Source organism: Syngnathus typhle, linkage group LG2, assembly GCF_033458585.1.
Source record: "Syngnathus typhle isolate RoL2023-S1 ecotype Sweden linkage group LG2, RoL_Styp_1.0, whole genome shotgun sequence".
NCBI classification, from domain to species: Eukaryota; Metazoa; Chordata; class Actinopteri; order Syngnathiformes; family Syngnathidae; genus Syngnathus; species Syngnathus typhle.
Genome location: NC_083739.1, coordinates 16,805,460 through 16,832,846, shown reverse-complemented (window position 1 = coordinate 16,832,846; position 27,387 = coordinate 16,805,460). Strand labels below are relative to the sequence as shown.

At 40.7% G+C, this 27,387-nt stretch overlaps 1 protein-coding gene across 3 annotated transcripts in view; it reads left to right on the top strand.

The window, feature by feature from the left end:
• Window positions 1–16,713, top strand: part of tafa5l (TAFA chemokine like family member 5, like) — a 35,436-nt gene extending 18,723 nt beyond the window's left edge. For 2 of the 3 annotated variants that reach the window (XM_061273011.1, XM_061273009.1), the window contains 4 exons: window positions 1,853–2,002; window positions 7,060–7,187; window positions 13,667–13,725; window positions 15,509–16,713. In XM_061273011.1, coding sequence (XP_061128995.1) covers window positions 1,853–2,002; window positions 7,060–7,187; window positions 13,667–13,690 — 302 coding nt within the window. In that variant the 3' untranslated portion in view covers window positions 13,691–13,725; window positions 15,509–16,713. The other variant, XM_061273012.1, reaches the window with a different exon arrangement.
• The last annotated feature ends 10,674 nt before the right edge of the window (window positions 16,714–27,387 follow it).

The window sequence follows — 27,387 nt, the reverse complement described above, 5'->3', positions numbered from 1 at the left end:
GTAAGGTGCATTCTCCCTATTGAATGACATGAAGCCCCAGTCACATGAATCATATGTTGTCGGAATGATAGAGTACAAGGCGGCAGCGATACAAAGCGCCTTCCAACCTCCCCCGTTCCCACGGCCCACTCACTGCCACAAGCCCTTGCTCTACCCGTCTCTGCCTTCAGGTTTATTGCATGAAGCCCATTCATCTGTTCAATATTGAAACGCAGCAGACAGCACTGATATCTCACATCACCTCCGCCCTCCCAGCAGCTGTAAGCATAAAAGGGCTCGCCTCAGCAAAAGCAACATCGGCTGGGCTGAGAGGCGGTGGCGGCGGTGGTGTTGATGATGGTGTAAAGGGAGTGAGCGGAATAATAAATACGCCACATTTCCATAGAGAGAGGCTCCCACGGATTGTATTTGTTTTTCTAAATTGCTGAAATGTATCACGATGATTTTTCAGAGCCAACACAGTTCACACCAATGGCAGTTAAGATTAACCCTGAAGGTGGTAACGACTTCATAATCCACGCTTGGCTGGTGAGGGAAAATAATTGGCTCACTGAAATCAGGCAAAATATATGTATATGGTATGGTTGAAAACAATCAATTTTGCAAATGTTGATCAACCTCTACCTCATTTATGTGTTTTTATTGTTTGGTTGGTGAAAATGTCGAGATTCTCCTTTGTTCTCACCATGACTTGCAATTAAAACTTGCGTCTTGCGTCTCTGCAACTGCTCACAGCACCTCATAAACTATTTGTGGTGATCAAAAACCTGTTTTTTGTCTTTTGGGGGGGCGACTTGATTATTTCCGGTTGAAGCTTTGCGAGTCAACTTGCAACAGTTTTAAAGAGTTTTTCTCATGGAAAGTGCAATATTGCGTCTCCGAGCTACTTTTATACTGCTATCAGTTTGCCACTGAAGGAAAAAGATTTGACTGTGAATACACTTTGTTTGTGGAATTTGTTTTATTTACAGTATTATACTCAACAATATTTAAGGTTAGCTTCTCTAAGGCAAGGAATTGCTTTCACCGGACAAAATGTGCTGTCTGTCGACTTTCAGCTGAGCGCTGACGCGTTGTGATTACATTGTGGTTATTCATAGAACACAACAACCATCAGCGACTAATCGTTTTGTTAAAAGCACCGGCAAGACAACATAAAAGACAATTAAATAGCTTCCCTCTGGTTTTCAAGTCATTTCATTGACAGAACAACTGTCTTTATGTTTAATGCTTAGTGGAGATGGGAGCTTTGAAATGCCACACGGGGGAGAAAAGTTCATCATTGACATGCATTTCGACTTCCACTGTTGTGTACTATTTTTGGGTGCGATTTGTAATCAACAACCCACATTTGCTTGCGTATTTTTGTTTTAGCAAAGCAATAAAAATCTGTTGAAATAGTGTTGTTTCACATGAAACTACGTCAAAAACGGCAAAATAATATTTTGACTACCACGTCTAGCTTGTCTTCTACCTGTTTGAGCTCAAATCTGACAGGTCTTTTTTGTTTTTCTCTTCCAGCTAATTTTTATGTATTTTTATACAACAAACTAATTTAGCAATGAAACTTAAAATGAAATCAACCCACAATGTCTTTAGCAATATTAGATGTTTTTCATGACAAATCTTTAATTGACTTCAATTTCAGACAGTTTTGGGTGACATGGAGAAAAAAACTGTACTTAAAACGAAAAGGCATTCGAGCCATTTTTTTGGCAGTCTGGGAGCAATAAAAAAACTTTTTCCTATTTGAGGCTTTTGTCACTGCCTTCCAACAGCACTTGTTCTGCAATGTGTCCATTAGAGGCTCATTATACTAATGCACTTTGCTGCTCACCGCTGTGCTTCGCAGGCCAGTTGGCGGTGGGAACCTGCGAGATAGTCATGCTCAACAGGGACAGCAGCGTTCCCAGACGGACCATCGCCAGGCAGACAGCCCGCTGTGCCTGCCGGAGAGGTCAGATTGCCGGCACTACACGGGCCAGGCCGGCATGTGTCGATGGTATGTGCTCAAAAACGTTTAGTGAGTTCTATTATTTATTTTTCATTGTTTTCAAACCTGTTGAAGATATATAATGTGTTAAAACGCTTTAAGAATGTCTTATTTTGTTTTCAAGGCCGTTGAAGATATTATATAATAGTATTATGAAGCCTTAAGAAAGTCTTCTTTTGTTTTTGGAATTTGTTTACGGTCCTAATCCAATTCTCCTATCAGTCATCAAACCTCAATATCTCACTTTTTTTTGTTAGTTCTGTACAACATTACATCCCTGTGCGACAGTTGGATTAGCAGCCATAGACTTTTATCATGATATTCATATAAAACCTCTTAAATTAAAACTGAACTTCTCCATTTCAATCAAATGTGCATTATTCGATCTCAATTCTATTGTGTTGAATAAAGGCAAATTTCTCTTTTACTTTTCATTTTACTTTTAATTTGACTTAAAAGGTACTTTTCCTTCAACTTTTAATTGGATTATTACAGTAAATCCTCAGAGTCTGGAGCTCAGCTCAACAGTTGCTCTCTGAGCAACGCGTTCACCGTCCTATTCATTCACTTTAGTTGTTTCAAATGCGCTGTTAAATCAGCCTTCTCCTCAGCTGTTTATTAACGCCAGCTAAATAAGGATCACTCACGGTGCCGAGGGTGAGTTAGATAAGCTTTAATGCGCGACGGCCTGTCTGGGTTATCAGACCATATCTGGCGGAACGTGACAGACGGGCTTTAACGGAGGTTGACACAGTCGAGCTGATTGGATCTCCCAATATCACAATGACATGCACCACGAGCCCCATTAGTTCCAATGACTCATAGCATCTTATAGCCTCCACACCGCATGCCTGGCGTCACCTTCGTGGTTTTTAACTGCCTCAGACGCTCAACAGACGTGCCCTCCTTGCCTCCCTCTAAACACTCAACAGATACGAATTAGTTTAGAGAGAACTATGATTAAAGCAGGCGGAAATTGATTTTCACTGGTTTCCCGCTGCACTGCACCCTGTACTCCATTAGTGGCCAGTGCATTAAAGACTGAATCTGTTGCTCGCAGCCTCATTGAAATGCTTCCCGCGGACAGCCGATGGGCTCCAACGTAGCAAAGCTTTTAAGTAGAATTCTTCATGTTGTGGGAGAAGGCAATGGGGCGAATTCCTTCCAATATTCTCTCTGACCTTTTTGCCCCAAGTATAGCGTTCCAATGTGGATTACCATAGATGGGCTTTTGCCCTTCTAAGCATACCACTTTTCTGAATCATGTTTATTCATTGATACCTCTCACTGACTCTTCAGAATATGTATTTCGGAATTTGTATTCTTTGAAACCTTTGTTGACAAACAAGGTCTTACTGTCTTGCGAGTCAATTTAATATTTTATTGAGGATTTCTATTCATTTTCTTTTAATCGTTCAGCCGTAATTAAAACATACAACCGCCTCAGCTCACCGTCCCACAAAACTGTCTAAAATGCTTTGCTTGATCGCTCGTTGTAGGCAGCAGCGGGTACTAAGCGTTTCGATCTTCCACTGTTGGTAATTTGAATCATTACAAATTGGACCACATTAGTTTTTTGTCATCTAGGATTTCTAGTGCTTGCTCATGACTGAAGGAAGTTAAGGATTACAAGATGGAGTTTAAACTTCAGCAAGTGTTCGCTCCCATCCTGAAGGTTTTACGCTGCTAAGCTCCCGTTCCAAACATCCGTTTTAAGTCATTTAAGACATTCCACCTGTAAATCCTCACGTCTCTTGACGAGTAATGAATGAGTTTGTGTCTTCTTGAGCCTTGTCTTGGAAGAGATTGGTTCTTGGACCTCCTTTAATTCTGATCAAACTCTCTACATGCTTTCTCACAGCTCATTGGTGACTTTTAGCATTACTCTGCTTCCAAGAGAGAAGGAAAGCTTTCTTTTGCAGCCAAACCTCATGGATTTGAAACTCTAACTTTGCTGTAATGAACCGAAAGTAAAATCCATGGCTTACTCTCAAGTGTAGCCTTTGGCACATTTTCACATTTACAACAGCGTGGAGCTGGTGGCTTAATGAAAGAGAACTGGGCTAATATTTTGAATCTCCCCCATCCTGTTTGAATTCACACTTACTGACTCATGCACAAGTCCAACATGGGGTAGATTTGTTTGGTGAGAGATACAACTATTTTTTGTTTGTGATGACCATTGCAATGAGTATAGCACAACTGTTGGAAAAGAATGGAGTTCCATGGGCTAGTATAAGTTGCGTGTACTGTGCCCCAAGTTTTGTACCACAAACTGCTGCAGACTACTTAATGATTAAATTGTCGTGGGCATGTGATGTCCTTTGAGACAATTCGGTGATTGGGTTATATAAATAAATTTGACTTGACATGCTCAAACTTTCTTAATAACTTAACAGGCTAGGCTGGTTTGGAGGTGTAGTTGCTATTCTATTTAGTTTGTCTTCTCAAGGCATTTTGATGCTAATTTGTCAGAAAAAGGTTCTTCTGCATAGATAGAAAACACACTTCTGGAAGTAGAATTTTGAAATTTTGAATTGATTGCGCATTTTCCCAATTCCATGCTCATTTCCATGTCTTTTATCTCATGCTTGGGGCACATTCAACTTTCTTTTCCTCTCTTTTGACCTTTTCCTGACAATGTCTGAACACTACATCTCCAAGCTCTAACGCTAATCTTTTCCCCAAGCTGTCTACTTTTTCCCTGCTGGCACTCCGGTTGCCATACTGCCACACTATTATCGCATGTGGCTTGATAGTCGTCATGATAAGAGTCGGCAGTGAGACTGTTTGAGTTCTGGCTCCAAGCTCTTCTGTACGTTTTGCAAAGACGTCAGACATTTTACAGATACTCATTTTTATTTTGCCGGTAGTGCAGCCTCAACATTTCCCCATTGTTTTAATAAATATATAGATGTTTTCTACTGCACTAATCCCATGAGTGCTTAAAGCTCAATTATTGTGCTGTTCCCAGACGTTCACATTGTCTCCTCGACAAAGACAATTTTTTTAGCTAAGTTATTATTATTATTATTATTATTATTATTATTATTATTATTATTATTATTATTATTATTATTATTATTATTATTATTATTATTATTATTATTATTATTATTATTATTATTATTATTATTATTATTATTATGCATCACCGTGACCGAAGAGGCAGTCATTGGTATACTTTTATTGACAAGGGCCCGGATTACATGGCCTCTTATTCCCTGAGATCCAATGATCAGATGTTGCTTCCTGTTGTTTTTATCCTTAAATGCTTTTGTTGGGGAGCCTGAGGACTGTATAGGGCAGGAGTCGGGAACCTATGGCTCGTGAGCCAGATATGGCTCTTTTGGTGACTGCGTCTGGATCGCGGACAAATCTGATATCTGTAGACCTTTGAAGTACTATCTATCAGTCCTGGCGATGGCATTGGCTTTATTCCTTATTACAAGTCGATCGGTGTTGCATTTCCTTTCTCCTAGCATTAAAAAAGACTGAAGAAATAAGGGAAAAATACTGTCACTGAACAAAATAATGAACATGAGGGTAATCCACATTTTATTTTCAATGTCAAAACATAACTACCAACTAAAACACAATTGGACAAGTTGGAGCGCTTCAGCTTTTCACAGCCTGGAACAAGTCATGGCATCGCATTGAAGAAGTAACAAGGTCACCGCACAGTGCGGCAGCCTGGAGACGCATTTATTTTAATCTGACCTCCATCATTCTGGGATGAAGTCGGACGCGCTCGCTGGTTAGTCAGCATTCCCGCCGCTTTGCCAACTCAGCTCTTTTATATTCTCTCAGCTCTGGAAATTGAGTTTTGCTGGCCCAGTCATGTACTCTGAACTACATGTGCAACTGACTGATAAATTTGCACTCTGACTGACGCATGTTGGAATGGAAATTCACAGAGGGTTTTCTGGAGAAAGGCCACTGGAGCATTTCTGTGGACTTAACTGTGAAATTCCAGGTACGACTTATAAATAGGCTCCTTGTAAATAGTACTCCTTCTTGGGCTTGTTGAGATAACCCATCACCAGGTGGTTTTATTACTCTGCTGATGAGATAAACCATATTCATTGAAGCAAGCTTGAAATTCTCTTGTGGTAAAACCGCTCTTCTCGACGCTCGACAATCATCATCCCTTTCTTTCAATTTGCCAACTATGGTACCTTGTTCCACAAAAGGCTGCCCATGGGCGGGAAGAGGGAAGTAGGAGTGTTGGACCGGCCAGGTCCGTTGAGAGCTGATAACCTTTCCCTGTTTTTTTTGCACACTGAGTAAAGAACAATCAGCGCTTATCGTTGTGCACCACAAGCGGATGCTAATTCAATGTCACGCAGACACAGCTCAGAGGGGCTACGAGAGCGTCGCTCGCAAGATGACAACGCCCTCGTCGTCTGCAGCAGACTGATAGCTTGAATGTGCCGGTTTTCTATTTGCCTTTTTTAATCTGCTCCTCTTTCCATGATGTGCTCTGGAAATGATTAGGAAAGTTAATATCAGGGTCGGCACTTGTCACATTAACACAAATATTGAAGTAAAAATAATTAGAATAATAATCGAAACAAATGTCCACAGCAAACGACAATTATGTAAGAGAAGAAAATTTGTGTGTCATTAGTAGGCAATGGACAAATATATTAAGAAGAAATCTTGTGTGAATTTTGATAAGAGATAGCCCATGTTTATTAGTTCAGTTTGAGTGTGGTAAAGGAGAGTGGAACCTTTAAAGTCAAGCAAGTCAAATGCTAGACTTGGGTGTGATTCAATTATGTTTACACTAATTTGCAACTCAAGAATATTAAAAATGTTTTTATTGATATATTTCCTATGGGGAAAATATAAAATAAAATCTAATCCTCAATTATCTTGAACACATTGTATTTGCAGTGTTTCTGGCAACTACATGAATGAATAAATCCATCCATCCATCCATCCATCCATCCATCCATCCATCCATCCATCCATCCATCCATCCATCCATCCATCCTTTCTCAACATTTTTTTAGCGCAATCATAAAGATGCTGCCAGATTAACCCATGTCCCTCCTCTCCAGCGAAAATCGTGCGGAGTCGTCAGTGGTGTGAGATGATTCCCTGTGTAGAGGGCGAAGTTTGCAGCCTCCTTCTCAACCGCTCGGGATGGACCTGCACCAGAAGCAGCGGACGCATCAAGACCGTCACGGTAATTTCAAACTGCATGATAAACGGCGGTATTTATTTTTTATGCAAGGGAATGGATGGTTCAACTGATGCATGAGTGATATTACTTTTTTTCAATGAACTTTTGAAAATGATAGTCCCTCAAAACAAGCTTTGTTTTCACTTTGAGGGCATCATATGACATTTCATTGTGACGTCACACATTGGGAAACCAACCCTTCCAAGACAAGAGCTGGTTACTTGTGCTTTGTTTAAGAGAACCAAATGTTTAGTAACTTACCTTATTAGTGTTTTGATTCATCCAGATTTTATTTTTATTTTATTTTCCTTGATATAAAAACATCTGCATGCATTCAGATTAATATTGGGTGGCGACCAAACAAAAGCAGTTTTAAAAACATTTCCCTTAGCACAAAATTACGCAAGAACCGACACTCCCGAGTCATCGTCTCAGGAAAGTTGAGTCTCTCTCTCTATAATGTAAATATAGAAATGCTAGGGCAGCATAATATCACAAAGGATTATTATTTATGGTTCAACTCGACAAATAACAGACAATGACCAAAGATGTAGTTTGATAAATCAACATGTTTCATGTCCTCGTGAAATTGACATGATGGAAACTGCCGTCGTGGTCAGGTACACACACGTCGGAAGTCAAGCAGCTGCTGAGTTTTTGTTGGTCTTTGTTGCCGCTTCCTTTCTCACTTGCCATCCCTTCTTGTCTCTCGCTCATCCGCCTCCTCTGTCCGACCCCCTCGGGCATCTGCGGCAAATTTCATGCATGCTTTGCACTTGGCTCCTAATCTATTCTGACAGCATACTTAGGTTCATGTTTGTGTAGTACGTGTACTGTTTGTGTGTGAGCGTGTGTATGCACGTGTGTGTCTGTATGTCCTACATTTACAAATGAAATGCTGCCCTGCATCTTTTCAATTAGCATGGCTTGGGACAGGTTCGGTTAATTGTGATGCTGGTGATGGTTTACAAGGTTGTGAATTATAAGACATGAAAGTAGGGTTATGTAAGCAAGCAATGTACATAGCTGGTCGCTGAGTGTGAAATAAGATCCATAGTGAAGCTTAATTAATAGTGAACCAGCCACTTTATAGACGACTCTCTTTCACTGTCTCGTCTTTGTTTCATTTAAGCGGTGACACACTCATCCCCCCATCACACACACACCAAAACAAATATTCTGTGCCAGTTAATAATTGGAACGCAGGTACAGCAATAGATGCAGCATTTGACCCTTAAAATGAGGTCAGGTCCTGTCATGTCTGGTGGAGCACACATTTTCCCAAAAACATAGGTGTCCTTTGAGGGCACTATAAGTCCAGCGCCGCATGAAGGTGAAACATCATATTGCATATTTTGATTTTTATATATATATATATATATATATTTTTATACTTCAACAAAATCGCGTAAACGTTTATGAGTTCCCAACAGGCGTCTGCTTTCGTCCAGCAAAATGTCAGGTGCACCGCGGGTGTGTCAATGCAAACATCCTCGTTATGCGTAAAGGCTCAGGATAGCATTGCCAAATTCCCCAAAATGAAGCTTGTTTTGGCACGGAAATCAAGATGTGGCAGTTTTCATGTGCTAATGCACCTGTGCTGTCACTAAATCTAGAGCCCCGAGTCTTCAAGCTCAGATAGAATGTCTCCCCGCATGAACTTTGGAGGACAATGTAGATTTGTGAGGGCTGCTAATGACTCCGATCTTATTCATGCGCGGCTCTGCTACGTCGACCGAGCCTTTAAAATGCTGACAGCGTCCCTTGGAAGTTTTGTGAGCCATTTGTATACGTCATCGTTGTGTTATGTTGAGACCAGTCTATGAGTTTTCATTTAACGATAATAATATCGCACGGGTCGTTTTAACCAATTTCTATCAACTTTCTGAACTGTCCAATTTAGCTCCCACAAAGCATCTTAGTGGTTTCATTCAGCATATTTGCACCTACATTATTGTGATGCATTTTAGTTCTTGATGCTGTATTATTTATTGTACTTCAATGTGCACCTCTTGTAAAAAAGAGCTCTCAACATGAACGAGCACCATTGTGGAAAAAGAATACTCTGATTAGGTCATTACAAGCACAGCTCAATGAATAGAATACATGTGATAGTGAGAGGACTAACGGTTGTCTCTTGAACCACATCTTTTACTGATGGCTACTTGCTTTAAAAATATGTCTAAAGTAAAATGTATGTATTTGAAATAGTCTAAATTCCTTTCAGCCAGAAAGTGTTGTTGAGTCATTTCAGTACTAAAAGTCATTAGAGCAATATTTACATCGTTAAAATTCAATGAAAAACTAGTGGGTATTAAATATGATTGGCTTACAGCATATGCTGTGTTCTCCAACAGTCTGTCCCTGTCCTCTTTCAGTCTCATTTGTAGATGAATTTGATCTTTTGTAACGGCAAGTCGTCCAAACAACACAATAGACATCAAATGTGATGAGGTCAAACAAGCTTTTACTTTTTATAACGACCTTTTTTGGAATCCGTGTAATTCTACTTTAAAATTAGCCAAATGACCGTGTGTTCAACTTTGGTTTGCTGCCTTGGCTTTTCATGCGCATTCTGTTGTTGAGTCTTCGTCATACACTAGACGACAACACCGGGCTATTATTTTTGCCAGCCAATTTGGCAACGATGCTTAATTGCCGCTGGCCATGGATTGCTGCTATCGGTAGTGGGGTGACAGCATTCATTTATGTGGATCTTATACTGATAAAAATGGAAAATGCAGCAGAACCTGCAAATTCAAGCGCCCAAAAGGTTGAAGAAATCTAGAAAAATATATATATACACCAAGACGCAAAGTTTGAGCTCTAACCAAGTTTGGCAGATAAACATCACTTTGAGTTAACATGACTCTATTCTGTAACATTACGTCCTTAAGGCGAGTATGATCGTTTTATGCCGAGCGATTAATGTTTTTATGTTCCTTTAGATCAAACAAGTCAAGTAAGTCAAGCATGTACCAAGAAGATAGTTGAACTATTTTTGGGTTTTTTTAAATTTCATGTTAACATCAGGCGGAGAGGACAAATGCACTCTTGAGTTTCATAAGATTCATCTGTGGGACGCAGTGATCTGATCATCCGTCTTGGAGAGAGCATGTGGAGTGAATATAATAAAATATGTTCATATAAGCTCAATTGATACCTGCTGTATAGAAGAAAAACTGCGTGACAAAAGCCCATCTTTGCATGATATACGGACTGGAGAACATTTTTTTAGTTTTTCTCTCGTGTTGCTTTTGTTTGTTTGTTTGTTTGTTTGTTTGTTTGTTTGTTTGTTTGTTTGTTTGTTTGTTTAAGTACAGTTTGAATTCTTTGGTGGTGGTGTTTTTTTTTTTCTTTTTGTCAGCTCTGGTCTGGAGGTCTTTTCTTTCTCTAGTGTGTCAGAGGCTTTATGCGTCCCCTCGTGTTGTCACATCAAGCACACTTTATTTTTCTGCTCTTTTTGACGTTCTGTCATCGGCAGCCTTTGAACTGCCATTTGTGTTTTAGCTCGTCTCCAGAGCTTCATCTGGTGTGAAATTGTAAGAGCTATCAAAAATGTCTAGTTATGTCCAAAGGCTACATTTCAACACTGGCTCTTTATAACACTTGGGGCAAAGAAAAGCCTTTCACTGGGTGAGATTTGCTAAAGCTCTCAGCAACACCGTAGACTTTATTTTTATTTATTTTTATCCTGATAAAACTAGAAGTGGCATTGAGGCAGCATGATGGAGGAGTGGTTAACACATTTGCCTCACACTTCTGATTTTTGAGGCTTAAATCTCAGTTTTGGCTCAAAGTCCTTCTGAAGTTAATATTGTTTATTGGTGTAAATGCTTGTCTTTATCTGTCCTGTGACTGGCTGGTGGTGTGCCCAAAGGTCAGGTAGCTCATCTGCAACTCTAGTGGAATTTGTTACCATTTTTTTATTGGCTTGTGGAATAAATGACAGTGTTTGCTAAAAGCTAAAATAATTTAACATAGCAAACAAAAAAACAGCAAGATTATCGATTCCTTTGCATTAGTTTGTTTTATGATCACACCTGGACGCATTGGATTCACAGTCTGACATCCAGGAGCAAAGCATTGTCCCCATATTTGTTTGTCAAATTTTGTTGGTTGAAAACTACTTGAGATCACAGCGTGAAACAGAGATGGTATTTCTTTTGCTTTGGTGGTTTCTCTTCACAGATTAAAAATGCATAGCTATTTATCAGATGAGCTTTAGTTTGTGAAGCACAATGAGGTTTTTAAGAAAGTACTTTGATCTTGAATTATGCCATGTTGATGAAAGAAATAACTAATTCATTCCCTTTTCATATTTCAGCACTGATCTTCACTGGCGCCTTCTCACAAAATCAGACGGCCCGCCTCATTTGAACTGCGAGACGTTATCATTTATTTACAGCACTGGATGTTTACAAGTCATGTTAAAACAGGGCCACCTCCGGCTCAGAGAGGAGGTCCAAAATTGGTGATTGCATTACACAGCAAAGTACTTGTGAGAGAAGTTCCCTCATCCTGTGCGCCTTAAGAAATGCTATGTTTTCCACGTCGAGTCCTTTTCACGTTGCGATCTTGTTAGCAGCCGTGGATGATGCGCTCTGGTTTCATGGGCCCGGTTCTTCTCGTCCTGTGGGACCACATTCACCTTGTTAGCCTTTCAATTAGCGGTAGCAGTTCATCGTGCTGCCCTCATCTGCTGCCTCAGCACTCCAACTTCAAGAAGGTCCCCGATCGATGACTTAAACCTGAGGAAAGAGACAAGGTGCTCCATTGTGAGCCCAGATAGTGTGAAACCTCAAATGAGGTACACAAACTCTTCCGTAAGATGCTCAACCTACTGCTGTGCTACAGGAAAATGTTATCTTTTCCAGTGTGAAACTGTCAACAATAAGTAACATTGTTGAAAGTCTTCGTGATCATGTGTAAAAATCACTTAAATGAAATAAATCAATATTCATCATTAGGTTTGGGGTTAGGGTTATTGGTTAAGTGTCAAAGTACGGTTTCAAACTAAAGTCATCTTTTCAACCTAGGGTTAGGGTTTCACAAAGTCGTGTTTTAAACTAGGGTTTGGGTTTCGTAAAAGGATTCCAAATTAGCCTTAAGGTTTTAAATTAGGGTTAAGGTTTCAAAGGAGGTTTTCAAATTAAAATTAGGGTTCCAAATTAGGATTAGGGTTGAGTTGTGTTAGGGTTGGGGTTAGGGTTATTGGTTAACTGTCATAGTACGGTTTCAAACTAAAGTCAGCTTTTCAAACCACGCTTTGGGTTTCGTAGAAGGGTTTAAATCTAGGGTTAAGGTTTCAAACTAGTAGTAGGTTTTCAAAGTAGGGTTTCAAACTAGGTTTGGGAATGGGTTTAGGGTAGATAGGATTTAAAATGTTGAAATCATCATTAACTAAATTAATCCCAGATTTAAAAATAATGCTGCTGAAAGAATTAAATAATAAAGCCAACAATGTCAAAGATAAAATAAAAAATAAAAAAATACAGTTGTGGCGTTCATCCATTGGATGCTGATTAAGCTGACTTTTGTGACATGAATATTGAGATTCCAATTCAGCTGTAAATCTACATTGCTCTGACAAAATCTCTTTCTCTCAAAGTCATCTTGACATGGGGCCTCTTCATAACCGTATCCCGTCCTCATCTTTGCCCATCTGAAGGGTTAACATGATATAGCAATCCATCGTGTTTGTTCCTTTTATCCACCCACCCCTTTCGGAGCTGCTCCTTGAATTGAATAGAAAGCCAGAGGTTTGCTTTGCAGATTCCATTGCGGCTGTCGTGGCTTTTATCCCTTTGGGCGTGCTCATTTTCTCCCTTGTTTTGATTTAAAGATGCAGTAGAAGTACTTAGCATTTAGATGACATGCCGGAGAGAGGTGTGATGGATCAACAGCTCTTCAGAGGGATGAATTCCGTCACCAGCCTGGGCCAGGCCCAGCGAGTCGATCCTACAGATGGACGAAGCGGGTGACAGATCACAGGACGGCAAGCCGGGTCGGCTGCGGAATACCAAGTCCGCGGGCGCGAGCGAAACAGAGCGCCTGGCACGGCCAAGAAGAAAGCAGCGGAATGCCAATGCGGGCTCTCCGACGCTCGCCTCGCCGTGGCTCCTCTGATTGTCTAAACACATCATTAGCTTTGTGATTAGGATTAGCTGAGTCATTATCTACACAAGAGTGGCTCATTCACCAATATTGAGATGACAAGGAACCTGTTTTTTTCCCCACCACTTGAGGCGAAAGACATTGTCGACAATTAAGCCGTTGCTCGCGGTGCACCTCTTCGAGAAAGTCAAGCGAAATTAAAAGCGTACTTAGTAACCTTCTTCTTCCATTGTTTCACCTTGGCTATAATTGCAAGACATACCATCTGTGCTTTTAAATGAACATATGTTGTGCGCCAAAGGCCAGCATGTTGAATGAAGGTTCAATAAAATGTTCCTTTAATGCCAATTGCCTTTCTTTTGCAGCCTTGGCCCAAAGAGCCATCATAGGATGCAGCGCTGGGAAAAAGACAACCTGGAGCCATGTGAGTATTACATTTATTCATTGAAGACAAACGGGAGTATGTAAGAATCCTTGTCTTTAACTTTGTTGTACAAGTAATATATGCCATTATGATTATGGATTTAATCTGTTAGAATTACTTATTGGATGAAAATCAGTCGTAAAGGTTTTCTTGAAGTGCACACATTTTCTGGGATGTGGAACTGGCAATTATTTCTTGATTTATTTTTGTTCTTTTTTGCAATATATCATCCAACCATGTTTTTGAGTAACTAAAGCATACTCAGAAGCAATTGCTCGCATTTGCAGACCTTGTATTAAGTTTGCAAAAAATAAATCATAAAACACAAAATGTACTCCACTGTTCACACTTTCTTTGTGTTGAGCCACTTTATGCCAATATACAAAACCTTTTTTTTTTCCCATGTACAGTTGCATTGTCCATCTCACAATCCTCCAAGGCACAACCAACATAATACAACACATAATTGAAAGTCATATCTAAACGAGTTTTACTCTGTCTGACTTTGCTGGGAGGTTTACATCCCTTCCCCTTTTCAAAAAAATAGAAAACATAACAGACATTTAGCTTAGTTCTTTTCCCAGAGCTGTGTCTGTGAAGTTTTTATTTTCGACAAAGCCAGAGGCTTTTGGAATGTGCAAGCTTTACTCCAAGATTGATTTTCCCTCTTCCGCTGAGAAAACAAAATGAATCATGCGCAATTACCAAGGACACTGAGAGAAAGCGAATTGGGGGCACCATAAATATTTATTTGCCAGCACTGGGAATTTGTGTGATACTATATGGATTTGCAAAATCACATTTAGGTGTCTGAATGATTTATGTATACGATCCTGGGTGTCAGATTTGTCTCATCCATGTATACATAAGCATTTACATCTTTATCCATAGTAGGCTATTAATCATTCAAATGGTATCATGATCAGATGATTGGCTTTTACACTTAAAAAACGCAAATATAAAGAATGTGATGTTTTCTATGAGGAGCTCCACTGCAAAACCTTTCTACAGTATTTGCTCTCATCGATCATTTTTCTCAATCTATAAAAATGTATGCAATGGGGTCAATTTAGTAAATGGCATACAACTCAAAGGAATGGAATACATGGCTCTACATAAGTATATATACAATTTAATGGTACTTTCCTGATTGAAGTGCCACTCACAGGAAAACAAGTGTGCGTTTCCAGTTCACTTGTTCAGCTTATAGGTCACATGCACCCATGGGGGGAAATGGGATATGGGGGGATACCACTATTGACGCCACCACACCATCATTCTGTAAACTGTGTCAAATGTTATTCGTAGTATATGCCAAGCTTAATTGCTGTTTTAGCCGAGCAATTTGGGTGAAGTTCAGTAGAAATATATTTTTTCTGTCAGTCTTCAGCTATTATATCCAAAGTTGTCGTAGTTGGGTTTAAAACAAAATGAAGGTGGCAGTGTGACTGTATTGACAGCCAATTAGGGAACTGTGTTATTTGGTTAGCTACACACTTTGACAGTAGAAGAAGAAAGCCCATTTTAAAATGCTGTGAATCAATTTTGCTTTTGCTTTGTTATTAAACTAAAGCAATTTCTTGTTTATCCAATATGATTACTATGCAAAATCTTATTACCTATCATGGTTATGTGGTTTTGCATATGCGCCCTTATAATTATCATGAAGTGGGAGGACAAAGTGTCATCAGACACCAATTCTATGCTTTGTGAGTCTGTACAGTGCTTTTGTGTCTCATCATTTGTGGTTTCCGTTTTTTTCTTTTCTTTTGTTCTTCACCAGGTTCCCCGATCCATGCTGTGAGACGAGCTGCTGTGGCCAATCACTACGGAACATAACAACTTGTCACCAGGCCTTGAGCATCTCTCCTTTTGGCTTTTTCTTTTCTGATTGTTTCAGCATCAACCTTGGCTCTTGACAGCAGCTCCTTTTATGGACAAAACATTGAGACAACTCCTTTGTATGAGCGGTGACATATTCTTCATTCTTCAGTATTGACCATGAGGACACTGTCAGCGAGACTTAATGAGAAGATCTTTACAAAATCCCTTCATCATCTTTCTTTGCCACTGTGAGGCCATCCAAGGTGATTTTCCAAACAGTCCTACGACACTGACTCACTATTGACTTCAGCCGGGGCCACTGATGAGTCTGCGAGACTCACCTGCATGTAGCCAGCAGACTCTCAGTGTGAAAGGAAAAACACATTTTGAGCATTACTGAGGTGGGCACATCACATGTGAAAATGATGAACTCATGCCTAACCTACCCAGTCAACAAAGGTCACTACATGGTCTCATTAGGCCATTTTTAATGACTAATCATACAATGTGCTTTTGTTTCTGTGATTTTTTACATAGTAGTTGAGTATTTTGTCAATGAAGCTCACTTCATTAGAAGCATTTATGGGAGCAGACCCTTGGCTCAATGTGTGTGTGTGTGCGTGCGTGCGTGCGTGCGTCAGTGCGTGCGTCAGTGAGTGAGTGAGTGCGTGCGTGCGTCAGTGCGTGCGTCAGTGAGTGCGTGCGTGCGTGCGTGCGTGAGTGCGTGAGTGAGTGCGTGAGTGAGTGAGTGAGTGAGTGAGTGAGTGAGTGAGTGAGTGAGTGAGTGAGTGAGTGAGTGAGTGAGTGAGTGAGTGAGTGAGTGAGTGAGTGAGTGAGTGAGTGAGTGAGTGAGTGAGTGAGTGAGTGAGTGAGTGAGTGAGTGAGTGAGTGAGTGAGGTGAGTGAGTGAGGTGAGTGAGGTAGTGAGTGAGTGAGTGAGGTGAGTGAGGTAGTGAGTGAGTGAGTGAGTGAGTGAGTGAGTGAGTGAGTGAGTGAGTGAGTGAGTGAGTGAGTGAGTGAGTGAGTGAGTGCGTGAGTGAGTGCGTGAGTGAGTGAGTGCGTGAGTGAGTGCGTGCGTGAGTGAGTGCGTGCGTGAGTGAGTGCGTGAGTGCGTGCGTGCGTGCGTGCGTGCGTGCGTGCGTGCGTGAGTGCGTGAGTGCGTGAGTGCGTGAGTGCGTGAGTGCGTGAGTGCGTGAGTGCGTGCGTGCGTGCGTGCGTGCGTGAGTGCGTGCGTGCGTGCGTGCGTGCGTGCGTGAGTGCGTGCGTGCGTGAGTGCGTGAGTGCGTGCGTGCGTGAGTGCGTGAGTGCGTGCGTGCGTGAGTGCGTGAGTGCGTGAGTATCCAGGGATACCATATAAAATAAATTATATCAAACTGCATTATTCATACGCTTGTGTATTTTTGGCCACACCCAGCCTTGAATGCTACACAGACTAGCATTAGGGCCCTACTGTAAAGAAAAAGGAAAAAAAACTCTACTACCAGAATAAAATTCTACGACAGACCCATAATTACAAGCAAAAATAAAAATTCACAAATGTACACAAAGTTCCCCAACTATCTTTTTCCACAAATCCTTCTCATAATTATCTTTTTTCTTTTCAGTGTGGCCCAAATATTTCTTCGTAGATTGTACACTCACACTAAATTGTGTCATTGTGTTAAAAATGCAATGTGTTTTCCCATTTTGTTTTTTCATTTCGTCCTAATTTACACAAAGAAAATTTTGTATTCTGGGGTCCTGCATTATGATTTAAAGTCTCCACTCTTATGAAAGTTTGACTGAAACAACAACAACTGAATGAGAGAAAAAAGATGGAATAATAGCGTATAAGAAAAGGCTGTTTTTTATTATTTCCAATGAAGTTAAACTGGAGCAAAAATCAACAAAATATAGCAGATGATAATTCAGTCTACTACATAATTCATGACAATGCATATTACTTTACAACAGTTGCCGTCAGCCGTCGTGCAGGGGATAATCCACAATGATGGGGTGAAGTTATTGCTCCGCTCCAAGCGAACTTTTTCCATACCTACATACTGCATCATGAATATTCCAGCAAAATGTTTGTGAAAGGGGAAGCAGAAAGCTTGTTGTGTTTCAAGCTTCAGTGAATCCTACAGAAACATAAGACATGACAAACAACTCAAGAAGGCCACTATCACTAAACTTCAAAGGTAACTGAAAAGGAAAGAATAGAATAGATCTTTTTTGTCATTGTCACACATGTACAACGAAATTTAAAATCTGTTTTATAAAATGTATTTTATCCCAACAGGCAGTTTTTTATGTAACTATCACACAAGTGTAAAAAGATAAGTGAACTGATGTGACATGAAAACAATAAAACCCTAATTTGGCCTACTCTTGACTGTTCAGACTTCATGGAAACTCTGGTGTACTCTATTTGGGTCATGGTGAAAGTGCAAAACAAGGAAGTATGTGGCACTAAAACAGCTTGGTGATAGTACTAACTTCAGAAATATATCTTAGATTAGCCTATGGATAGGGAATAACTTGCTTTAGAGTTGTTCCCCGAGTATGTTTCATCGTTTTCATTAGTGCAGCCTGGTTGACATTCCTCCATGCCGCTCTCGTCTCTGTTCTTAAAATCTCAATCACTTAACCCAGATCTGTACCACCGTTGATTTCACCTCTTGCGTTTTACTTCTTTTCTTTAACATTCTGTTGCAGGGAATTAAAAAAAAGGGATTTGATAATGTATTTTTACCAAGATGAAGAAAGTGCAGATATCTGCTCACAAATCGATAGTGCAAAAGTAATTGTGAAAGTACGTAGGCTATTGCAAAGCTGAAAATGGTACTTAAGTATGTACTTTGTTTTGCAGCATTGCAGGAAAAAAATTAATAGAAGGAGCAAAGTACAAAATGTTTTATTCTGAAGTCAAAATTTAGGCTTGAGACATTTTGGCTAGTAAATTCTAAACCGTTCAATCTCATGAGCATTGCATTGTGTTCCTTCAGCAGAATTCTAGCCCAAATCTGAGGAATCAAGCTCAACCAAACTTGGGCACAAGCCAAGCATCTCAGCTTTGGAACAAAGACTACTGAATCCCAAATTGATCTCGGTTTGAGCCTAATGAGGCGCTCCGACCACAACCACCAGCAAATTAGTATTCATGTGGAACTAAAAATCTATTTACTGATCCATTAGCTCAGCATAGTCCGAATGATTTGCAGGTGATGACTCACCGGGAACTTGGGTTAGTTAGGGATTCGTCGCTAAAGGTACAAAAGGATGGTTTAACGCTTAAGCCCTAAGGCATGAAAGGGGATTAAAAGAGGTCAGGTCAAGTCCTGTTGCGTAGCGGAAGTTGCACCTTTTCCCCAACCCCAGTAATTGCTGTGTTTTTACAGGATTCCAATTCTGAGCAAGTTTTTTTTTCCACTTCTCCGGAGCTAGCTCTGACACTCGCGACTTTGCACAGAATGGAAGTACCGTTGTCACATAAAATCAACTGAGCTATCGCTCAAACTAACAGCTCCAAACAACAATTACGGCCTGGACCAGAGAAGAGCAACGCCGGCTCATGTGATGAGTGACTGAAAGAATTAAAACTAGTCAAGTTTTCATTTGAGAATAGTGCTGTGGAAATGGCCTTTTGAACTAAGCATGGTATGCATCAATTACTGAGTGAATCAGACCTGTTGTCTCAAATAATCCATGTCAGACTCATCACCATTCATACAATTTTGTGTCTGTACAAGCATCTGAGCCTTGCAGTAATAATCAAACACAATCTTACAAAAGCAAATTCTGAATTAATATTATCTATGACCGGCGGCACGGTGGCGCACTGGTTAGCACGTCCAACTGGATGGTCCAAAAATGTAATATTCAACTAAAGAATATGATCAAAGGTTAAGACTCATTAGCGTGTCACATCCGAGTAACTTTAAAATCCGTTTATCACATATTGTTGTTTCAGCATGTACTGTAGTCCCTTTGCGGCACTAAAATAGAGCAAGCTCCGGAGAGAAGCTCAAGGTATAAAATGGTCGTTTTGCTAGAGCTACAGAAGCTAATTTATCATTCTCTAGGGGTCAGGCGACGCTCTCTTGGTCGTGAATTTTAATGTTGTTTTTTATGGCTCTTAATAAACTCGATTTTGCTGCGGGCGCTTACACAGAGAAGCACAGCATCCTTCACTCAGCTCACTTGAGGAGAGGGAGCCAAATTTAGCCTACAGAGCTATGTTGTGCTGTATTATGGAATGTAGTGAGGTGAAATATTGGGGTCATTAGACACAGTACGGAAGTCATTCCAATACTTATGTTGAATTCTAATTTTGTTTTATACAGCACTAAGGCTAAGAAGGAATTTCCAGTTGTAATGATACGTTTTCCTTCAAATTAAGAATCCTATTTGCAAATCTGTGTTTGTCATAGCCTTAAAAACAAACCCAGCTGCTTTCTAGAGAACTGTTAAAAGAAGTTACCATTATTCATGCTAGAGGCATCGCTAAAATTGTAGGTTCAGGACTCCTCTTCACAATGTTGCTGTTTCAAGTTGTGTTTGTTGGAAATTGCTGAATCACCTTCATTTTTAATCCAAAACATAATCACAGAACGATCATGGACCTTCCCTGCTAGGTCTTTTTGCAGCATGAAACTGAGCTTTGTTAACACTCACTCAGAGATTTGGCTGCTGACAGATGGTTGTAAAATTGTGTGTTCATTGGACTATGTAATGTAAAGCCAGCATTAGACGCAATGCACCAATGTGTAATTTTCCCATCCTTTAAAAATACTTTTCTTGAACTCAAATGGACTTCTTGAACTCAGATGGACTTTTTGATGAATTTCAATCAGGTTGCCGACCTCATCACAGTACATAATCAACTCTTATTAAAGTACTAAATGATCTGAGATTGAACATTAACTGGGGAAAGGTGTCACTCCTGCTCCTATTGAATCTCAGTGCAATGTTTTACACAGTAGATTGCAGTACCGCATACTGTTGAAGGTTGCAAACTGAAGTAGGACTAAACGAAACTCTCCTGAAATGGTTTCAGTCCTTTTTGAAAGGGGTTGTTGAGTGACATTCTGAATCTGACAATGACGTGGGATCCTCCAAGAGTCATTCCTTGGACTCTTTTAGTTCAGCCTACATACTGTATGCTACCCTTGGGTCAAATTCTTCAGAATGCCAATGTTGGCTGTCATGGTTGTGCAGATGACACTTTGATATACCTACAGATGTTATTTTTGGCTCTAAAGAAAAGAGGACTGCTTTTAGTAACCACTTTTGCAGTCTCTGTCTTTAAGAATCAAAGCCCAAGTCTGAAACCTTAGAGTGTTTACATTTGGTACATTTGGATCTGACTTCCAGCAGTCAGCACAGCAATCACTAAAACAACCTTTTACCATCTGAAGAATATCCAGAGTAAAGAGTTGCATGCTCCAAGAGAAGCTTATCATTTTGTTTTTTATTCAAATCTCCCGTAGATTGGATTATTTTAATGTTCTTCTGACCTGACTCCCTGAAAATCTCATTCAGAACGCTGCAGCTTGGATTCTGACCAGGAGTAAGAGATCATTCCATGTTGCTCAAGTCCCAAAGGCTTTACGCTGGCTCCCAGTCAGCTGTAGAATAGATTTTAAAGTTCTGATCTCTAAATCACTAAAATGCTTAGGTCCTGACTCCACTAAAGGAAGGCCAATTGATATAAACACTGTAAGGCTCTGAAATCTGCTGATTTGGGTCAGAAAGTGGAGCCAAAGACATGAAGTAATTCCCAAGGTCAAAGGATTTTAAATCCAAAAATATGCCCCATATCTATGAAGGTCTTTTATGGCATTTTATAAAAGTCTGCATCGGATGTTCTTTTCATAATTTTAATAAGCTACTTTTCGTTTCTTTACTTTTCTTTTAAATGTGTTTCAGTCTTGTTTTTCAATGATTTTAAATATTGTGCTTGTAAATATAAGTCAAGTACATTTAGCTACCTTGAGTAAGAACTGCGCTATATTATAATAAAGCTGCCTTGCATTGCATTGCCTGACGTTCTGACTAGAGTAGGTATTATAAATAATTTATTTAATATTTAATGTCAATCCAATGTCCTTGCATAGGTCTCCAATTGTATCTCTAATTTCTATGAAATGGGTGGATGGAAAGGGATTGCATTAATGAATGGCTTACTGTCCTTTTAAATGAGCACCAACCAGTCATCTAGAGGGCCTTGACAAAAGGTCTGGTGTCACAGTCTGTCAGTGACCCGTTCACGTGGCAGGAAATTCACAATGATGAGGGTACGGCTCTCCTCTCGGCTTTGCGGCTTGTTTATCGAATTTTTAAAGGTTGATTGGCATCATTTAACACGAGGGTCAATTCATCACACGATTGCATCCGGCCACATCTGTCTCACTGATCCACAGCTCTGCATGTGCACAATTAACAGACCTACCGCTGAGGACTTATTTGTGCATTTAAAGCCCTTGGAAGTGTCCCTGATAACAGTAACAGAGGATGAATGGTGCTTTACGGAGGAAAGTGGATTCATCTTAAACCCTTTTTTTTTTTCAGGGATATACAGAAATAAGTGAGAATGTACTTGAGAAAGACATACAATACTTGAAAGGAAGACCAGCTTGTTACCATATTGCAAGTACTAGAATGGCATTTCTGAAAGCGTCCTTGTCATAAGCAAACTGGAGTGTAAACTGTAAAAAATGAGTGGCCCTGCCAGGACACCGCTCATGTTATATTGTAAAGTCAACATGAATGACGTCCTCTGCCAAGGCCAAACAGTACTTGAAGTGTTATTGAGCAAAAACACAGTGCTGCTATGTTTGACACATGATGTGCTTTGCATTGGGCTCAGCTGCTCCATCCTTAAAAGAAACAGTTGCAGTCGTAATGTGCTTTTAACCATGTGACAAGTAAATGTCAAGTCTGCTGTAATTACTTGCACTTTGACCTGGCATGGTATAGTATAGTAGTGTTAAGATGTGGAATGTTGAGGGTCTTGTCAAGTTTGATTTTAGTATGAGTTTGGTAAATAATTGTTTTGGTACCCTTGTGTTTTGTTCCTGAGGGAAAAATAATGACATGGACTGCAATTATAGCCTGAATACTCTTTTGTAGAAACGTATCATGCCATATTGTAATTGAACCATTCAGCATATGTTTGAAAACGAGAACCCGAAACATGTCTGAATAACCTCAAGCTGTCGACTCCCTTGATGTGCGATTAAGCGTGATCCATAATGCCTACCAGGATAAATGTTTTTTTTTCCATGCCCCCAACCCGACAGATGATATCCTCCGCTGTGAAATATGTAAAAATGTCTGTCAGTGCAGGCAGTCTGTCATTGCCAGTCTTGATTAGCTGAAACTTTGCTGAGCTCAGTGCGCTGTCGTGGTCCTCCTGACTCAAAGATGATGTCCTGAGTTTTAGTTGTGACAGATTGAGGGTGTCAGGGGGGACTCCCAAGGGTGTGTGTGAGTGTGTGTTTTTTTGTGCGGTTACCGTGTGTGCACACAAGCATTTGTCGTTGTGCAGCAATGCATGATTAAATCTGTGTTCATTTGTGCGAATGTGCTTACTACCCAAAACTGTACTGGGATCGTGTGCATGCGCGAGCTGTCAGCCCCGTTTGTTTGTGTGCCCGGTTGTGTGCTTGGTTAGAGGCCGAGCCTACCAGGGTCAAGATACCGTCTGTGAATCGCATGTCTCCCATCAGTCTGACAGCATTAAGCCGAGTCCAATCAATACCCAGAGGGCCTACAATCCCTGCATGACAGTGACACATAAAATAAGTGAGGAAGAGTGACAACAACAGATTGCTATGCTATGGTGACTTGACTTGGAAACTGATGGATGGAAGATTGAGTGCACAGCTTCATCCATATATGCGGTTTAAGGTTCTCATGTCTCAATGGGCTCAAATTGAACATTTCTTAATTCTTATTCATAAAAGTAGACTCAAGCTCACTCCTCATTATCCTCATGATGTGAGATTACAGCAAGTGGAAAATGAATTTTTGGCATCACATGCCACTTTGTCTTTACCTGGAGCATTGCTGAAATGTAACGATTCATCTGGTGGGCTGTTCAGGAGTTCCCCAAGATATGAACACCATGGCTAAATTGTTCAAAGCACCATAGTACACAGTACGTAAATTACTTATAAATAAATAGATACTTATAAATATGCTGAATAACTTCATTAAGATTGTTTACTCTCCGTGTGCGCCACTGCCACCTATTGTAGAGAATACGTTTAACCTAATTTGAGTACAAAGAAAATCACAGATGTTCCCTGGGGTCACACGCGCCCCCCAGGGGGGCCCCGTTATTTGAGGTGAAGCAGATATGCATACATAGAGATTGTCGCCGGGGATTTTTTATCTTCAGTGTAAAATGTGTTGAGCACCATATTTGTGTTTGTCTTTGTGTGTTACCTTTGTGGCTCATGGAGAAGGAAGTAAACAGTGCGATTAGACAGATGCGACGCTACCATTTGCATTCTCCAGTGGGACATTCCAACCTGACTCAAACCATAATGTATCACAGTAATTAGGAAGTACCATGCGGACTGCTTACAAACAAACGGCCAGACAAAATACACCACTCTCCATTGTGGTCACTTTTGATAAAGCAATCTATTTTCTTCTTTTTTCCCCGTTATTTGATCTGCAGTAAAACCACCACGGAATGCAAATGTTAGACCCCTGCCAATTGATTCCATGAACCAGAAACAAACTGGCAAACTCACTTTTGTCAGAGGAACTCCCCAGAGAAGACCCATGGCACGTTGAGTGTTTTGTATTTATGGGCAAACACCACTGCACATCCAAAGAGGTGCAACAGTACACTGTTTGATCATGAGGAATTGAGGCTGGCTGGCTGGCTGGCTGGCTGGCTGGCTGGCTGGCTGGCCGGCTGGCTGGCTGGCTGGCTGGCTGGCCGGCTGGCCGGCTGGCTGGCTGGCTGGCTGGCTGGCTGGCTGGCTGGCTGGCTGGCTGGCCGGCTGGCTGGCCGGCTGGCTGGCCGGCCGGCCGGACGGATGGATGGATGGATGGACGGACGGGCGGGTTGACGGATGGACTGATGGACGGACAGATGGACGGGTGGACAGATAGACGTGATAAGAGTTAGAGGCAAAAGATTTCTGTGATAGCACCCCTACTTTGCATTCAGCTTTATAATGTGTACTTCTCGGGCATGCAATTCAATTAGTTAACGCGGCAATTGGGATTCCACATGTGGGCGTCTGATCAGTTTGCGCGGAGATTCACGTGGCGAGTCCATCAAAGGTAATTCACTATGAAATATCCAGAGTTACGCTTCAGTGAGCCCGCCTGGCTCACACCATTCATTTTGTTTAGTCGGCCCAATGTGGCAATCAGAATGAATTAACATGACAATTTTATTTCTGAAAAGGCTTGGGCCAGCCTATTTTTACTGATGAATTTGAATAAGGACTTAACAAAAGGTCCTTTGAAAATGTCCGCTCCCCTCTTCTTCCACTTGACCTTCAGGTATCTGTGTCTGGTCTGTGTATGTTTGTGGGCATCGTAAATGTGCGCATCAGCCGTAATCCTTTTATATTGGCTTCCAGATCTTCATTAGTCAGGGCTGGAGTAGGTAAGCAGCCAAGGCGGTGAAAAGGCCTGAGTAGATGACGTTTATAGAGATATATCTCAAAAGGCGTTGTTATAGAAAGTCATTCTGATCTCTACCGTGACTTCGCTGTGGGTTAGATAAATTGAAATGAGAATCAAGCACTTTGATTATACCTGGGCTTAAAAAAATAATGAAAGTGGCTTTAAACATGTTAATACCTTTCATTTTTTGTAGCGATTCACTCAATTTTAGGCTTAGTTTGAGTTTGGGCTAAATCTGAATAATCCTTGAATGGAAGTTGGAAATCCTGTGAGCAAAATCTTGGATGTAACGGATTCTTCTTTGGCCATTGTGCTACTTCTCCACATAGTTGTAATTGGTTTGAATTGTTTATGCAAAATTCTGCTGAATAAAAAATGAAAAACCTCTTAGAGCGCAGAACTTGTTAACAAGATACGGTACACACCAAAAGGAATAATCAAATGAAATGGAGTGTTTGCTATCTGGCAACTTTGACAGGCCTCAATGTCATACACACAACTTTTTAAAAGATTCACTTCAGTCTACAGCTGAAAATGCACTCAAATTTGGATTTGGAAAGAAAAAGGCCAAATGACTGAAGTGGTAAAAAATAACAGGCTGTCAACAAAATAAAGACACAGAAGACATTTCAGCCATTTTTTCAAAGCAAAATGCACACCACTTACTTGTGTCTAGAGATGTTCCAAAACAGAAATGTTGACGTATCATTTTGTTTTTAACACTTAAATGACAGAACGTTTTGTGAGAAAGCTTTGGTTTCGGTGAGCACAGATATACAAGTGTTTGTTTTAAAACACCTTAAAGCATGTTTAGCTTGTGTAGGTGCATATTACTAACATAATAACATTAATAATTAATATTATCATTATATATTGTTATATAATAAATGGATGGATGGACTATTATATAATAATAATTATTATTATTATTAGGATTGTTATTGCATTCGATGTATTGAGGAGGATGCCACTTAATTGGCACATCCACACATGAAGTGTTAAAGCTAGCAAAACATACACCAAAGACTTTTTTACCAGATGACCACGTATTACGCATGAGGTCGACAACATAAGTGCAGCTCCACTGCCACATTTTGTTTTCTGGTCCAAGATGATAACCCATAAGCCACAAGTCATTGCTGCTATCGTCACATGCAATTGGTGAGTGATCTGGACCGGATCAAAGGAAGGACAGGACTTTCCTGGGGTGCTAGAAGAGCAGGGCTGAGAAATACGTGATCAGGAAATGCTATATTAGCCAGCAGGGCCTGGTGTAATTGAGACCAAGGGGATTCCATCAAAGGTCCTGGGGGCTCTATCCCAAAAGGCCTCATCTGTACTTCTTCAAAGGCCACCTTAAATATCACACCACTCGCAGAGCTTCATCTTCTGCAACCCTTGATTCTTAAATGCTCTCATTCTCATATTATTAGAACATAGAAGAACAGAAGGCCCATGGGGTAGAGATTCTTCCAGTCCCTTATTTTCCTCTTGGGTTGCCCGCAGAGCCCAATCTGTTTTTTGACCAACTCTGCTTGTGTCCAAGTGGCTTTACTTAATTGCTGTCTGATAACCGAGGAAGTTTTTTAGGCTGTCATCTCTCACCCGGGCCAAGTGGGCTTTCTAATTAGCTTCAGGGGGGGTGAAAGAAAAGAGGACTGAGAGAGATCACGAGAGACTTGGGTTTCTTGACCTTCTTTCATCATCGAGAGCTGTTTTAGAGGCTTGGCTCGCATCCTGCGTACTATAATAAGTTGATAGCAGAGAAAGAGAGAGGAGCAGCATGGGAGAGGAGGGCGGTGATTAGCGGAGTGAAAGGAGGAAGAAAGAGAGGAAAATGAGAGCAGAGGCCAGAAAGCGGGTTGAGCAAGGGAAGGACAAAAGTTCCCCCATCAGGTCAGCATTGCATGTTGTGCAAGTGCACGATCGCTGTCTGATCCAATGTCTGGTGCTGGCTTACTGCGCTTAATGACGCCCCTGCAGGCGTAACAGGTCTTCATTTTCATCTTGCGCCACACTCAAACAAGCTGCTTTGCACTTTGGTCCACATTAGTTTATGTCAAGAGATTTGCAATGTTGAGAGACAATCACATGCACATGTTTCACTTTTGGTACTCGGAGGGCAATGCTCAGCATACCGTGTATTGTTTTGATCTACAACGCTTTGACAAACCAAATGATTGACGTGCTCACACTGTAC